The sequence below is a fragment of the Tachysurus vachellii genome, chromosome 10 (assembly GCF_030014155.1).
Source record: "Tachysurus vachellii isolate PV-2020 chromosome 10, HZAU_Pvac_v1, whole genome shotgun sequence".
NCBI classification, from domain to species: domain Eukaryota; kingdom Metazoa; phylum Chordata; class Actinopteri; order Siluriformes; family Bagridae; genus Tachysurus; species Tachysurus vachellii.
The window spans coordinates 7984494-8001529 of NC_083469.1; the positions used below are offsets into that span (position 1 = coordinate 7984494).

The 17036-nt window shown below is 40.0% G+C and overlaps 1 protein-coding gene across 1 annotated transcript in view; it reads left to right on the plus strand.

Moving 5' to 3' along the window:
- alk (ALK receptor tyrosine kinase) overlaps positions 1 to 17036 on the plus strand; it is a 442935-nt gene that overhangs the window by 412455 nt on the left and 13444 nt on the right. Inside the window, exons 13-23 of the mRNA XM_060879161.1 lie at positions 6504 to 6666; positions 6822 to 6969; positions 8753 to 8863; positions 9154 to 9295; positions 11823 to 11993; positions 12135 to 12233; positions 12324 to 12479; positions 13678 to 13788; positions 16053 to 16239; positions 16673 to 16763; positions 16915 to 16979. Coding sequence (XP_060735144.1) covers positions 6504 to 6666; positions 6822 to 6969; positions 8753 to 8863; positions 9154 to 9295; positions 11823 to 11993; positions 12135 to 12233; positions 12324 to 12479; positions 13678 to 13788; positions 16053 to 16239; positions 16673 to 16763; positions 16915 to 16979 — 1444 coding nt within the window. The remainder of the gene's footprint in view (positions 1 to 6503; positions 6667 to 6821; positions 6970 to 8752; positions 8864 to 9153; positions 9296 to 11822; positions 11994 to 12134; positions 12234 to 12323; positions 12480 to 13677; positions 13789 to 16052; positions 16240 to 16672; positions 16764 to 16914; positions 16980 to 17036) is intronic.

A 17036-nucleotide genomic window follows, 5' to 3' on the forward strand; every position in this document is an offset into this window, starting at 1 on the left:
GAAAGTTTCAGAATAAAAAGCTGTACGGCTGTAATACATAGATAAATAGATAGCAACTTTAGTAGATTAACATTTATTAGAAAACCAGGACTTGAACCAGAAGAAATGGGAATTCTGGAGGTAGTGACCTCTGCTGGTGGGGAAGAGTAGTCAAGCGTTGGTGTTAGAATTATCAAGGCAGGATACACCCTGGACGGAGTGCTGTGATTGGTTGTCTAATAAAAAAAAATAGGAACACTTTTAAAATCTAGTCTACTACTGTATAAGCCTTCATTCTGTTTCTATGTTAACATATTTAACGCTGTATCATGTGTGTGTGTGAGGATTTTGTCACTATATCATGTGTGTTTGTGTGTGTGTGCATATGTGTGTGTGTGTGTGTATTTCTGTTTTTCTAATATGATTGGTCACAAAAATAATCCCTACACATTCTAATCTGTATCATCTTATTAACTCACTATCATTATTAAATTTTCTATACAACACAATCCTTCTCCCTCTTCACCTTCCGGCTATTTTCTTCTCTGCTAAAGAAACTCTAAAGCCTCTTAAAAGTCACTACTCCTATCACTTTATGACCTTATGAGCTCTTTTAAGGGTTAAGATGCTTTATGAATAACTTTTATCTTTACTAGGATCCTAAAGCGTTTCCCCTTAATTCGAAGGATAACGTTCACATTTTTAAGAATTTCATCACTAGGACCAACTCTTTTCTTCGCACCAAGCATTTTCATGAATACGAGCTCTGATACCGTGCGACCCTTTATAGGATAAGTGGTACTACTATCTAGTTCTTTTCATTTATTTTCCAGAAATACAATTGAATCTTTGAACCTGAGAGTGGTTTAACATGTTTGCTTATTTTTTCTTTTTTTTTTCCTTTTGGTGTTCTTTTATTTTGGAGATCTTGCAAATGGAAAAATCCCCAGAGTTTAATTAACGCCTACATTGTTCACCTACAGTGTTAAAGCCCAGCTGGACACAAATGAGCACTGCGATTGTTAATGCAGCGCTGGGTATTTTGCTGTGTAGGTGGTCAATTTGCAACATTAATGAAATTTTCTCTTCTGAAAGAAAACGCGTTTTGATTTCGTGATGTCTAACAGACCGCAGTGTAAATTCAAACTGGCGAGAAGACAATCAGGCTGTCAAATGAAGCATATAGCTCATTTTCCATAGCTGTATTTTAACATGAATAACGTGTAAACCTTTGGAAAATGCTTCATTTCCCACACCTCCATCTTTACAAAGCAGCAGTCTGCTTTTTCAGACTCTTTCTATTTCCTCATTTGATGTCTAGTTTTACTGCAGAAACTGAGCTGAAGCCTGCTCTGGATGCCTCTTTATGCTGAAAGCGAGCGGAGGACAGTGTAAGGCTACTCGCTTCTAGACAGGTTTATTTTTTTCAGTCTTTGTCTGCTTGATTACTTTGATGTGAGGAAAAATGGCCACATCACTAACCTTGTGATGCTCTGTGATCTCCGTGACCCACATCTAAAGCAAGCACTTTTTAACAATGGAAGCTTGAGATGAAATCCATGTTCTGTGGCTTCCCCTTTCACTACCTTTGCTCATTTTGCTCCACAAGAAGTTACTCTTTTCTCACATGAACGTTATTCTAACATTTACTGACATCTTCTTGGTTGTTCCTGTATGTCGGTCAAGGATGTAGATCGTGTGTCATTAACTGGAGAGCGAGTGTATTAGTAAGTATTTCCAAAGCATAGAATATTTGAACAAATAAAAGGTCTCTAGCCGAGTCAATCGAAAAAAGCAACTTGTGTGGTTACATGAACCGTCTCAGTTTTTATAGCAAAAGCTTCGTGGTTGTAGTTCATCACATGCATTTGTGAATCGGATCAGAGTCTAGCTACAGGGCTAGAGATTGTTAGATCGGTAATTTATTTTTTTTTTCATTTTTATTTGCTCCCTCTGCACTAATTTGTGTGGCTTGTTCAAAAAGTTGTTGAGGAAAACAAAATGTTTACGACAAATATACAGCGAAGCTGTCATTTATTTTTAAAATATGCGTCTTTGTTTAGTACGGTGGCTCAAATAAGGAGATAGATTACAAAAAAAACAAACTACCACAGCAAATCAGAAAACAAACAAAAACAAAAACAACCGCAAATTTAGAAAAAAAATTATCGGTGTTGTTTTGTGTGTGTGTGTGTGTGTTTCTTTCTTTTTTGTTTTGTTTGTTTTTCATTTGTATCTGTTGTGTTTTTGGTTTTGTTAATGGTTTTTTTTATGCTCTCATTTAAGTATTAAGGTGTATCTTCATCTTTCAGTCATGTAAGTTGCTTTTCCTTGTTTCTGGAACTTTAACTGAAATTATTATTGAATACCCCTGGTTTAAAGTGAGAGTTGTGATTTGTTGTGCATTGACATTATAGGGTTTTTAGAAGCTTGTTCCTGTGGGTCAAAGAAGCTTGAACACCAGCAGCTTTTCCATGTTTCAACCCTTTTGTACACTAGCAAAACAACCTGGCTGGCCTATGTTTTCAGTAACACTACCAGAGCTATGAGCAGTATTCAGCCTTTCTCCCTCTCCCACACAGCCGTGAGTCCTTTTGTATAGCTGTTTTAAAATTTTATAAATCTTATACCCCTTAGGATCGACGCAGAATATAAAAAGTCAATCTTTTGTTATTTGATAAGGTCCGCTGCACTTCTGCAATGTTTGGTCAGTGCCCTTTGTGTGCGTGTGTGCGTGTGTGTGTGTGTGTGTGTGTGTGTGTGTGTGTGTGTGTTTGTGTAAAACAGACAGACAGACAGACAAAGATGATTACTATGCCCATTAGTAGCATTGCATCATACTGAAACATCCGGCGTTGTCATATGAGTCACATCTTCATAGAAAACTAAATAATGATGTACACTAAATACTTTTTTTTCCATGTTATATTTTGTTCTGTGAGAGAGAGAGAGAGAGAGAGAGAGAGAGAGAGAGAGAGATAGATAAATAGATAAAGAGAGAGGGATTGAGAGAAAGATGAAAGAGTCAAAGTTTCGGTTGCAAAGTTTGCAAGTAATTGAGAAATGGGACATGTCAATCTTCTCTGAGAGAGCAAAATGAGGTGTGTGTGTGTGTGTGTGTGTGTGTGTGTGTGTGTGTGTGTGAGAGAGAGAGAGAGAGAGAGTTAGGTAAAAACTTGTATTATTTATGAAGCATAGAGTGTCTGATCATTAATTTTAATATTGAAAGCACATTTAGTGCACTGAACGTTTCTAAGAGTGAAGTGATTTGATTCAATTTTAGCTTTTTTCACAAGCTTTTAATTTTTACAAATGTATGTTAATTGTATTGAAAGAGTGTCCATCCACCACTGTTAGGACTGTTTCCGACATTTCATGAATATATACAGTACAAGAAACAAAAAAGAGCGAGAAGAACAGATATGCAGTAGGTAAGGAATAAAACATCATGCTGGTATAAGAAAACAATCAGTTATTGTGTGATGCGAAGCAGCCTAAAGATCCTGGAGTTGTCTTTGTATAAGAAAGAGACACTGATGGACTTTATTTTATTGAAAATTCTGCTTGATTGTGCACGAATGAGAAACTCAAAAACAACTGAACGTCAGTGTAGATTCATTTCCAAGATATTGGATGCTTTATTTTCTCTAATTATTTTCTACCTCACTCCACTCCATGACTCCTCCCTTGTTTCACGACTCACACTTGACCTCGAAATGAAACGTCTATGTATGTATTGTACATGCATGTGCATTATGCATTAAGTTGTATATCACTGTAATAAAAATCATCATCTGTTTACACCCTGTTTAAAAGGATTAAGAAGAGCTGATATCAGCATGGGGGCACGGTGGCTTAGTGGTTAGCACGTTCGCCTCACACCTCCAGGGTCGGGGTTCGATTCCCGCCTCCACCTTGTGTGTGTGGAGTTTGCATGTTCTCCCCGTGCCTCGGGGGTTTCCTCCGGGTACTCCGGTTTCCTCCCCCGGTCCAAAGACATGCATGGTAGGTTGATTGGCATCTCTGGAAAATTGTCCGTAGTGTGTGATTGTGTGAGTGAATGAGAGTGTGTGTGTGCCCTGCGATGGGTTGGCACTCCGTCCAGGGTGTATCCTGCCTTGATGCCCAATGACGCCTGAGATAGGCACAGGCTCCCCGTGACCCGAGGTAGTTCGGATAAGCGGTAGAAAATGAGTGAGATGAGTGAGTGATATCAGCATGCCTAACCACAACTCCTTTTCAATCACTCCTCGCTTGGGTATACGGATATTTACTCCAAAACTTAAATTGACTTCAATTGAATTGGTGCTTTCATAAACTGCTATTTCAAATGCCTCTAAGAATAATGTTAAGAGCTTCTCATTAAAGTGTAAAGACTGAGAAATAAAAAAAACTAATATAAAAATAAATTTATTAATCATCAGTAATCTTGGGGCACGGTGGCTTAGTGGTTAGCACGTTCGCCTCACACCTCCAGGGTTGGGGGTTCGATTCCCGCCTCCGCCTTGTGTGTGTGGAGTTTGCATGTTCTCCCCGTGCCACGGGGGTTTCCTCTGGGTACTCCGGTTTCCTCCCGCGGTCCAAAGACATGCATGGTAGGTTGATTGGCATCTCTGGAAAATTGTCCGTAGTGTGTGATTGCGTGAGTGAATGAGAGTGTGTGTGTGCCCTGCGATGGGTTGGCACTCCGTCCAGGGTGTATCCTGCCTTGATGCCCGATGACGCCTGAGATAGGCACAGGCTAGCCCGTGATCCGAGGTAGTTCGGATAAGCGGTAGAAAATAAATGAATGAATGAATGAATCAGTAATCTTTACTTTATCTTGGCCACCATTGGCCAAAATGTCTAAAGGAAAAAGACACTTATGGTTACGCTTGGGTCTTATACAAAATCTCTGTTTGCAGTGTGGTTTGTATTGTCAGAGAAATGGATTGTATCCAATGGGATGCACCATATTTTCGAATGAGAAATGTCTCGTTAAAAGGAGCAATGGCAGCTTCTTTTGGCTGACTTTCTGAGAACTTATCCAGACTGTAGCTCAGAGCAATGCCACTGTGCCTATCTGACAAGAGTAATCTCCTGGCTAATGGCAAAAGCGGCAAATGCTGTCAGGCCTAAACGTGGGCCATTATGGCCCTAATGAGAAATAATGTCCAGTCCTTGTCTGTGCCACTTTTTTGTTTTGTTTTAATCATTGAGTGATAGTAAGACCCGGAGTTCTACCTCATAATTCAACATAATAGAGATTTTGGAAGCCAGATGCCAAAACAATATGGCATTTACTTCACTTTTCAGCCCCTATCCTTTCAGTCATCTCTCACAGATAAGTGGCCACCATATAATTCAATTCAATTCATTTATAGCACTTTTAACAATGGACATTTGACACCAAAGCAGCATACAAGAAAATAGGAGTTTCGTCTGAGGTGAACATGTAGTCATGTCTCAGCTCTAGGATTATAATGAAAATATTTTACTAATTGGAAAAATGATGAGAAATGTTTTAACCTAACTGAAAGTGTCACGTATTAGGATCACCTGTACACCTACACATTTTGTGCAGTTATCTAATTAGCCAATTGTATGCATGCTGTTATAAGAAAATATGTTCTCATATCATTTTCTCTCTCACTCCACTCCATTCACTTGCTTCACGACTGATGCTTGACCTTAAAGTCAAATGTGTATGTATTGTACATTATTGTGCATGTGCATTATACATCAACTTGTATTAAGTCGGCTTCTACGTCTGACAGCCAAGAACATATATCTGAGTCTGCAGTGGGCACAAGCACACCAAAACTAGATAGTTATAGGTGAGGAAAATGTAGCCTGGTGTGATGAATCTTGATTTTTTTTCAGAGGCACACAGATGGTAGGGTTAGAATTTGGCAATAACAGCATGATTCCATGGAACCAACCTGCCAACAGTCCATGCTGGTGGAGGTGGTGTAATGGTGCGGGGAATTTTGTTTTGGCTCAATTTAGGCCCATTAATACCAGTCAGTCACTGCCTAAATGCTCCATTGTATTTGAATATTATAGCTGATCATGTACATCCTTTTATGGCTCCATTTTAATGGCAACTTCCAAAAATGTCACAAAGCAAACGTCATCTCAAACTGGTTTCATGAACAAGACAATGGGTTCATTGTCCTTCACCGGCCTTCAAAGTCACCGGATCTGAAGCAAATAGAACACCTTTGGGAAGTGGCAGGACAGGACATTTGCAGCATGAAAGTGCACCTGAAAATTTTACATGAATTGTGTGGTACAATCACGTCAACATGGACCAGAATTTCAAAGGAATGTTTCATGTGGAATCTATGATGTATTATTCATAAACAAAAAAATTGAGGTTATTTTGAGAGAAAAAGGAGACCCTGCCCAGAATATATACCCAGTATACTAATATAGTATTTTTGTAAAGTGAATCAATGATTGGATATGAATGATTTGATTCCAACTTTGGAATGAACATCTAAATAACAGATATATGAATGTCTGTGTATGTGTATTTGCAGCCAAATGGGTTTTCCACACCTGTGGGGCTACAGGGCCAATTGGTCCTACTCCGTCTCAGTGTAGCAGTTCCTACCATAAAAGCAATGTAGATGTGACTGTGGGAACAAATGGAGCACTCAAGGGCATCCAGATGTGGAGGGTTCCTGAAACTGGATCATACAGGTATGTTTTACTGAGAAAAATCACAACTTCACCATACAGGTATACAAATCAGTGGTCAGATTCGATCAAACATCCGATCTTTATATATAATTGTTCAGTAATGTATATCTGTCCTTTGAGATTTGACCTGTCTGTTTGTACTTTGGGAATTCTAGGATCACAGCTTATGGTGCAGCAGGTGGACGTAGTGTTCTCAACATGTACAGATCCCATGGAGTCTTTATTGTTGGAGATTTTAGGCTGCAGAAAAATGAGGTGCTGTACATACTAGTGGGACAGCAGGGAGAGGACGCCTGTTCTAAAGTGAGTCACTTTTTCCTGTATTTACATTCATTTAAAAGAAAATGTTCCAATGGAAGTGTTTGTACAGTAGTATGGTGTAATGTACAGTACTGTAGCCCAGGTTAGAGTACGGTACTGTAGCCCAGCATAGAGTACGGTACTGTAGCCCAGCATAGAGTATGGTACTGTAGCCCAGCATAGAGTACGGTACTGTAGCCCAGCATAGAGTACGGTACTGTAGCCCAGCATAGAGTACGGTACTGTAGCCCAGCATAGAGGACGGTACTGTAGCCCAGCATAGAGTACGGTACTGTAGCCCAGCATAGAGTACGGTACTGTAGCCCAGCATAGAGTACGGTACTGTAGCCCAGCATAGAGGACGGTACTGTAGCCCAGCATAGAGGACGGTACTGTAGCCCAGCATAGAGTACGGTACTGTAGCCCAGCATAGAGTACGGTACTGTAGCCCAGCATAGAGTACGGTACTGTAGCCCAGCATAGAGTACGGTACTGTAGCCCAGCATAGAGTACGGTACTGTAGCCCAGCATAGAGTACGGTACTGTAGCCCAGCATACAGTACGGTTCTGTAGCCCAGCATAGAGGACGGTACATCAACAAATCAGACTACTGAGTTTGAATCTACATACTGTAAATAGACAGATAAAACCTCATCTATACCGCAGTCCAACATAGAGTACTGTAAAGAATGGTATTGTATCCAAGCATAAAGCAGAATACTATAGCCTAGCGTAACTTCATCTATACCACAGTCCAGTGTAAACTACAGTACTGTAGCCCAGCGTTAAATATAATAGTATAGCCTAGAGTACAGTATTGTATTCCAGTGTAGAGTACAGTAGCACAGTGTAGAGTATAGTAGCCCTGTGTAGAGTACAGTACTGTAGACTAGTGTAGAGTATGGTACTATAGCCCAGTGTAGAATGCAGTGCAATAGCCCAGTGTAGAGTACAGTAGCCCAGTGTAGAGTACAGTACTGTAAACCAGTGTAAAGTATGGTACTATAGCCCAATGTAGAATGCAGTACAGTAGCCCGGTGTAGAGTACAGTAGCCCAGTGTGGAGTACAGTACTGTAGACCAGTGTAAAGTATGGTACTATAGCCCAGTGTAGAGTACAGTAGCCCAGTGTACTGTACTGTAGACCAGTGTAAAGTATGGTACTATAGCCCAGTGTAGAGTACAGTAGCCCAGTGTACTGTACTGTAGACCAGTGTAAAGTATGGTACTATAGCCCAGTGTAGAGTACAGTAGCCCAATGTAGAGTACAGTACTGTAGACCAGTGTAGAGTACAGTAGCCTAGTGTGGAGTACGGTACTGTAGCCTAGTGTAGAGTACGTTACTGTCGCCTAGTGTAGAGTACGTTACTGTCGCCTAGTGTAGAGTACGGTACTGTAGCCTAGTGTAGAGTACGGTACTATAGGCTAGTGTAGAGTACGGTACTGTAGCCTAGTGTAGAGTACGGTACTGTAGCCTAGTGTAGAGTACGGTACTGTAGCCTAGTGTAGAGTACGGTACTGTAGCCTAGTGTAGAGTACAGTAGCCTAGTGTAGAGTACGGTACTGTAGCCTAGTGTAGAGTATAATACTCTGTTCCAGTATAGAGTACAGTACTGCATTCGAATGTAGAGTACAATAGGCCAGTGTTGATTACATTATAGTAGCTCTTTCCTAGTGTACAGATATTTAACCAGTATATTAGCTTGAGAGCAGTACCAAGGCTTAGCTATGGAAAAAAGCTGGAATGGAATAATTACCTGCCATATCTTCTCTCTGCTCTAATATAGACTGAGGAGCCTCTGCGGAAGATCTGTCTTGAACAGAAAGGCCCTCCAGACAGCAAGAGCATGTTGAAGGGAGGAGGTGGTGGAGGAGGTGGAGCTACCTACATCTTTAAGGTAAGAGAAACAAAATAGATAGATTACTTGTGAACTCAAATAAATAAATCACAAGATGCGCGTGCTTAAACTGTTTGCTTTTGTAAATCGAAAAATAAAATGAATCCAAAACTCTACTCAGTTGATGCTTTTTTTTAATAAAGCAGAGTGTCTTCTTTGTTTACTTATGTTGAGATGTTATTAACTTAGCAATACATACTTAGCAATACTTGGAAATGTTAACTGATCATTGATCCAGCCTGGTGTTTTTGAGTAATGAACTCAAAAACTGTATTGCTGTATGCCTTCAGGAGGAGAAAGGTGTTTACATCCCACTGCTAATTGCTGCCGGCGGAGGGGGTCGAGGCTACAACGGCAACTCAGAAGGCTTGATGGAGCTGGTGGACCATGACCTCAGTATTCCCGGCCTCAATGGCATGTCAGGAGCTGCAGGTAAGTCTACGTCAACAAATGCCATCATCAGACTTTTGAGTTTGAATCTACATACTGTAAAAAAAATTAAGAAATATTTCTGGGAGGGGGAAAATAAAAATATTATTTTACACATGCCCAACAGTTTGTCTCCTGTTGCAAGGTAGTACTTGCTGAATTCTCAAGCAGATTTCAGTCAAGAACCTGAAGAGACTAGACAAAATATTGGTTCTTGGATGAGATGTTTGAATTGTGGCCCCCGTTGTGCTGAGAGTTTTAGGATGTTCATTTTAGAATGTAAGGGTATGCAATCTTTCTGTGTGGTTCTTTTGAGAGCTTTTTAAATTGGATCCATAAAACAGAGATAGTGTGTGACAGCATGCGTTCAGTTTTTGAGTATTTTCGTCTGGGCACACTTTTGAGAGTGTGTTTGTGTGTGTGAGGCTGTTGTGCATGCATATGGTCTCCCTCATGGTCCTGTCTTGCTGTGTGCACTGTATGACTTCTATCAGAGCCTTGCTTTTCAAAGGCCAGCTTCCCCATTGTGCTCTATTTACTGCTGCTTGGAGTTAGCACGAGAGGCCAGGGCACAGACCATTCATAATCCCTCTTCCTCTTTTTCTTTTTTCTTCTTCTTCTTCTTCTTCTTCTTCTTCTTCTTCTTCTTCTTCTTCTTCTTCTTCATTCACTGCTCTATTGCAGACTTTTATTTTTGGTTTCTGCCATGACACACGTAGTACGCCTGGAAGATGTAGAGGCTGATATTTCAGTTGTGTTACGTCTTATGTAAGCCACTATTCCTGGCCATGGGTTTCTATGTTGCATACCGCAGTCTTAATCTGTGCTCAGACAGGATTCGGGTAATTCATAAAACAGCTAGAATTGAAGATCAACCCAAAGATGTCAAACGTTATGGCATGATTTCAAAGCCCTAACTGAGGCTATCCCAAACACTATAGAAAAGTACTGTTATAATATGCTAATGTTTGACTACACCACCTTTTAAAAGTTTAACCTAAAACCATAAAAAACTGCTGAAAAATACTGTATACAAATAATACTTTAGTCACTTTAATCACAATGATGTTTACAGAAACTTACAATTATGCAAGTATGAGGCTTTATACCAGCTTTGACATGTTATTATCAATATAATGACCAATTTAATCAGCCTGAAGGATTACACTCGTCTTGCTTTACATTTTTGTCTCATGGGCTCTCAGTTACGACTCAATGTTGCTGATGTAACCACTTTAGCAACACTAATCTAAAATAATACTTAAGCTGGTTTGGTTTTTAATATGTAATAACTAATTACATCCATTGCTAATTTGAGTATTACATCTGGTAATTGCATTTTAAAATAAAAAAACATTTATTTACAGTTTGCTGTATAGTTAGTAGTTTATATTAATAGATAAGGACTATGTTAATCAAGGGGGGCACGGTGGCTTAGTGGTTAGCACGTTCACCTCACACCTCCAGGGTTGGGGGTTCGATTCCCACCTCCGCCTTGTGTGTGTGGAGTTTGCATGTTCTCCCCGTGCCTCGGGGGTTTCCTCCGGGTACTCCGGTTTCCTCCCCCGGTCCAAAGACATGCATGGTAGGTTGATTGGCATCTCTGGAAAATTGTCCGTAGTGTGTGATTGTGTGAGTGAATGAGAGTGTGTGTGTGCCCTGCGATGGGTTGGCACTCCGTCCAGGGTGTATCCTGCCTTGATGCCCGATTACGGCTGAGATGTGCTCGGCTCCCCGTGACCCAAGAATAGTTCGGTAGAAAATGAATGAATGAATGAGTGAATGTTAATCAAGCAAAATAAGTCAAAACACACTACAAATATTCATTCATTCATTCATTCATTCATTCACTTTTATGTCACTTTTCGAATCAGTTAAAAGCACTCAAAATATTTGAATGTTTACCAAAATTAAAAACATCCAAATTCTTGCATAATGTATTGTCTGATTTGCTTTTTCAGTACTTTGCTTTGCCATTAAAACGTCCAAAATAAACAGAGTCAGACATACAACATCAACACTGATCACAATAGCAATCGATTTTATACAGTATACTGTATATATATATTTCGAGCTGCCTGGTAAGACTTGGATCTTTCACTGTCTGAGGTTTGTTTACAACTCTCCGTGTCTCTAAAGCTGACAGGAAAAAAAAAGGAAAAGCAGCGGTCTATGTTTGGAAGCTGAAGGAAGGCGTGAGTCGAGACAATCTGACACAGTTGGAATCCTCAGTATGTGCTGTGCTTCTAGACATGCACTGAAATGCGTGAACCATAACACTTAATGTGTCATAGCATCTTATCTAATATAGGAAGGAGAGAGCAAACCAAAAAGCTAATTCTGAAAAGCAAAAGGTCTGAAAAAGTAATGGGAACATTTAAGAAGTTGACATGGTGTAGAGGAATAGACCTGCTCATTGCAAGTTCTCAGGCAGACAACAACCTGTCCATTTCTGTCTCAAGTAAGCCGAAAGATAAATATGTTCCAAGCGCACTTATTTCTAAAACCTGCTGCCCTCTTTGTTCTACAGGTGGAGGTGGTGGTTGGAACGATAGCACGCCTGTATCTTGGGGTGGGAAACCCCTCAATTTGGGTGGTCAGGGAGGAGATCCGTGCCATTTGATGGGATGGAGGGCTCGCGGCGGCTTCGGGGGAGGCGGAGGAGCTTGCACCAGTGGGGGTGGAGGAGGTGGCTATAGAGGTTAGACATCACTTCACTGAGGCTTTACTTCACGGCATACAAACCAGGAACTGCTTTGTACTGCACTATATCTTGCTCAATCACTTTGAACCAGTTACATCACATTGCATCAGAGCTGTCCTGCTCCTCTGTGGTTTGTAGGTGGCAGCACTTCAGTAGACAATGACCCTGAGCAGGATGGAGAGGATGGATCCTCCTTTATCAACCCAGATGGAGAGATATTTGTGGATGCATTTAAAGGTAACACATTCAGTGTGGTGTCGCCAGGCATGTGAGGGCTTACATCATTTTGGTGTCTAACATTCTGGCCATATGTTGTGTTGATGTCAGGCATGGAGGGCGACGGTGAGGTGATCATCAGCCCCGTGCAGAACTGCAGTCACTGCGAGTCAGGAGAGTGCCACAAAACTTCGGAGGGAACGAAGTGTTTCTGTGACGTCGGTCTCGTCATTTCCGTAGACGGTGTGTCCTGTGTCAATTCTACAGGTAACAAACAAACACACAAACAAAAAATCTCCTAATTGAATTGAACAAACTTCATCATTCTTATTTATGTCTTGATTTCTATTAAGGAGAGCGTACTCTATTTATGTATGATTTAATTCATTTTTTTTAAGCTGCATTTCTAAATGTGTTCACTTCAGATGTTCGGTTTTCTATTTTTTTTTTCTATTTTTATAAGAACAAACAGTATCTATTATAGTACATTACTAATGACTCCCTATTAATTCCACCAGAACACCAGACCTCACAGATACAGACTGATATCAGCTCTGTGCCATAAGCAGAAAGCCTTGTCAGATTAGGCCCAAAGTGCCCAAAGCACAGCTCACACCCATTAGTGAAAAATGTTCTCTAATACTCTGTTTTATTAATGATATGAGATTACTAAAGTAAACAATAATAATTCTAATAAAATCCTGTAAAGATATAAACACATTCCTCAGGATCAGGAACTATTCCGTTTGGCTGAGAGTGCATTCTATAAGAATTATAGCACATCGATGATAATCCCACGACGTTAATAAAGCTTTACTTCATATAGATACAGATATTTGCCTGCATGATTTTCAGTTTTATTATGCTTGACAATGGAAAGTCTGTCTGATAATAAATTGACCTACCCAGCTATAGTCCTACTGCCATATATTGTCTTTAATAATGTAATACTATTCCTGGACTATAATAAAAAAGCAAGTGATTAGTCAGTGATGCAGTAGATACAGCCTGGGAAATGAGACATGACCGTCGAGTAATAATGTACTACATATGATAATTGTAGGAAAATTGAAAACGTTGCACGAGTAAAGTAGGAAATAGATAAATGACTAAACAAACTGAAATCGATAAAATAAGAAGAGTGAGAAACAGTAGACTAATGTAGTCTTAGTGGCTTTTGTCATTTTGTCAAGCACTAAAAAGAGATTTAGACGCAGTAAAAAAAAAAAAAACAACTACGGTAAATATCTACTTAAATGTAATATAATTGTACAGTAGCTCAAACATGTTTTTAGCATTATAGTGGCACATTTGGTGTCAAAATATAGATTTTTAAACAGTTGAGCAGCACAATGGTGCGGCAGAGGCTGAAGTGGCTAAAGGTGACTACAGACCAACCATATGTGTGTGTGTGTGTGTGTGTGTGTGTGTGTGTGTTTGTGTGTGTTTGTGTGTGTTGTTCCAGAAATATCAGTACCACGTCAGCCCAATGTCCCTCACCTAGCATTGGGGCTCTCTGTAGGAACATCCGCACTCATTGCAGCTTTGCTGCTGGCAGTGTCTGGAGTCATAATCAGTAAGTTGCAATCTTATTCACTTAATTTTATTTGTATAGCACTTTTTTATTTGTATAACTATAGACAAAGACATTTACAGAAATCTACTAGAGGTGACCGTGACCAAGAAAAACGTCTGATACAGAACAGGGAATCCATCCTCTTGGATTATATAATTATATACATTATACTTATACTTAAAGACAAATATTAGTTATATACTAGAGAAGTTTTAACTGTGAGTCTTCAGAGAACCCAGGTGAGATTATTCACTGTGTCAGGAAGGAGAATAATAAGTGCAAGTGACTGTTAAATGAATAATCAGCAGGATTGACTTGCCAGGAACGTTAAATCTGCATTTTCCTCATTAGAATGACGATTTCTACAAAATTAATGAATGTAAAAATGAATTTTACAAGTTTTCTAAATGTCACTTGTGCATACTCAGATTTTTTTTTTTTTTTTTGTCATGCATGACAGAAGTGTTAATGGATTGGAAATCTCTGATACTCAGGATGCAAATAGCAAATGGATAGCCAGGGAAACAAACTTTAGAACTTCAGAAAGATCATCTGCTTTTTAATCTTCTATGGGTATAAATGTGTGCAGCATCTGAGGACATCTAAGAAAATAAAAAAACTGCTATTGCAAGCATTTCAGTTCTGAACCAGGAGGATATATACAAGTCCACAAAGCAAGGGGATAAGTAGAACACTTGGATTCACACACAGACAGACAGAATCACTAACAAGCCCGAAAAAATAAAAATGATTGCACATGACATCCTCTGCACAAGTTCTTGTTTTTAATGAGTGCAGCTGGGTGTCAGGTGGATCTGCGCTAACGGCCATCTCTCACACCGCGTCATGTCGGTGTGTGTATGTGTGCAGACGTGTGTTTCAGCACAGCCTTATCACACCTTCACACACATTGAGCCATCACACCACACATCACATCTGCCAGCGCTGTCCGCACAAAGAAGTGTTGCGATCAGCCGTTGATGAATTAAACAGAGTGATGACGGATGGAGAGTTAGCCGACCCCTGACAAGCCTTGTCTATTACCAAACTGTGAATAAATCACTTTCACAGCTAGTGCTAATGTGTTTACAGCTGAGGGTCAGGGCCACCGAGGTTCCAGTATGTGGACGAGTGTAAAGGTTTGCTCACACATGCTTGTGTCTTTTTGTTTACACGGTTGTTTCAAATCGTTTACAAGACTTTTTGTACCCAAGTTATGCTAAATGAAACACAGGGGAAGACAAACATAATAAGGGCAGTGGTGCATCAAGCGGTTAAGGCTCTTGGTTGTTTATTGGAGGATCAGGGTTCAAGTCCCAGCATCTGCCTCTGTTGGGCCCTTGAACAAGGCCCTTAACCCTCTCTGCTCCAGTGGTGTTGTATCATGGCTGACCTTGTGCTCTGATCCCAACCTCCCAAGTTGGAATATGCAAAGAAAGAATTTCACTGTAGAGTATATGTGACAAATTAAAGGCTTTTTCTAAGTTGATGTTTTTTTTAAACATTAAAACATAGTAGCATAGCACGAGCTACATTCTCCTTTTCTTAAGTGTCCAGCAGAGGTTATCCGGCAGATCTGACATTTCTATGTGATGGGAGATCTTATCTTTTTTTTTTCTAAAGGCAACTGCATTATTTAACTCATTAACTCTTTAATTTATCTTTAATAAATGCTTTATCCAGTTTAGGGTCTTGAAATCCTATCCCAGGAAGACTGGAATAAGGCTTGGATAGGATTCCAGTCCACTACGCAACACAGTGAACACCTAGGGGCAGTTTAGCCTAAACAATCTACCTACCTGAATGATAGGAGAAATAGGAAACATGAGGATTTCGGGATTTTATAGAAAAATTGGGACCAAGACCATAAACAAGGTCCATTTAAATCTCAAGGAAAGGACCAGTTGAACCCCAAACCTAGAGTTTGTCAGGCAGTATCACTTTTAGATTAAGGATCGAGCATTATACAGAAGATATAGAACGCTGATCAGGGAACCAAAATTGTAGGACTGCCCACTTAGAGAATGATATGAGGGTCTTCAAGTTAAGTCACAAAATATAGAACCTCATTGTCAACCGCTTCCCACATGGGACAATCCTTATCTCTGGAGTGTAATGCTACCTATCTAGAAAACAACATTATGAATAGAGATCGGATGATGGGTTGCCATATCAAGCGTGTCTTGGGTCTGATTTTCTGCACCCTTTCAGGCCAAAAATTGCCCATCAATCATTTGCCTTCTTGGGAATGTTTGTATGTACAGTGTACAGGCGCAAGCACAATGAGCTGCAGTCCATTCAGCTGGAGCTTCAGAGTCCAGACTGCAAACTGAGTAAGCTGAGAGCTTCCACCATCATGACTGATTACAACCCCAACTACTGCTTCGCTGGAAAGACAGCCTCTGTTAACGACCTGAAGGAAGTACCACGCCGCAACATTTCGCTCACAAGGTTAGCTAATAGTTGTCTACAATTGTCTCTTGAAGTTGTCTACAGTCCAACAACATGATTTCAATCTATTAACCACATTGCAAAGAAATTGAGGTGTTACTTAGCTAGAGATATACTGTAGTGTGCGGCTCATAGTAGCTGGAAGACAAGAAATTGATTCTTAGGTGGAGGGTAAGACAGATACAAGAAAGTGTAAAGAAAGAAATGGTCTCCCTTTTTATCAATTGAGGATTAAAATACTAGCCCAATGGTACTTTGGTAGTGTCTGACTTTCAAGTCACTATCATTTAATTTTAACACGTGAGCTCCTAAGGATTGTTGCAGAATCATTTTTTGAGCGTGATATCAGTTTTAAATACTGTTTATACAAGTTCTGCTGCAAATCTGTATGATTCCAGCTATATAGAGAGGCTGTAATGCATATTGTTTGTAGGGGTTTGGGGCATGGTGCCTTTGGTGAGGTCTATGAAGGTCTGGCTGTGGGAATACCAGGAGAACCCAGTCCCATGCAGGTAGCCGTCAAGGTAAGTTTAAATTATATGCAAAACTCTACCTTTTCTTGTAAAAATCTCTTCTACAATATTCATTTATGTTGAATTGAACAGCGCTGAGTGAAAGACAGTAGGTGGTAATGTTTTAAAGTGATTTCTGCTGCCATTTGTTGTTTCTAATCAGACACTTCCTGAGGTGTGCTCTGAGCAGGATGAACTAGACTTTCTGATGGAAGCACTCATCATCAGGTAAACATACTGTCAAATACACGTGTCCAAAGAGAAAGAACGTTCTTCTTCTTGACC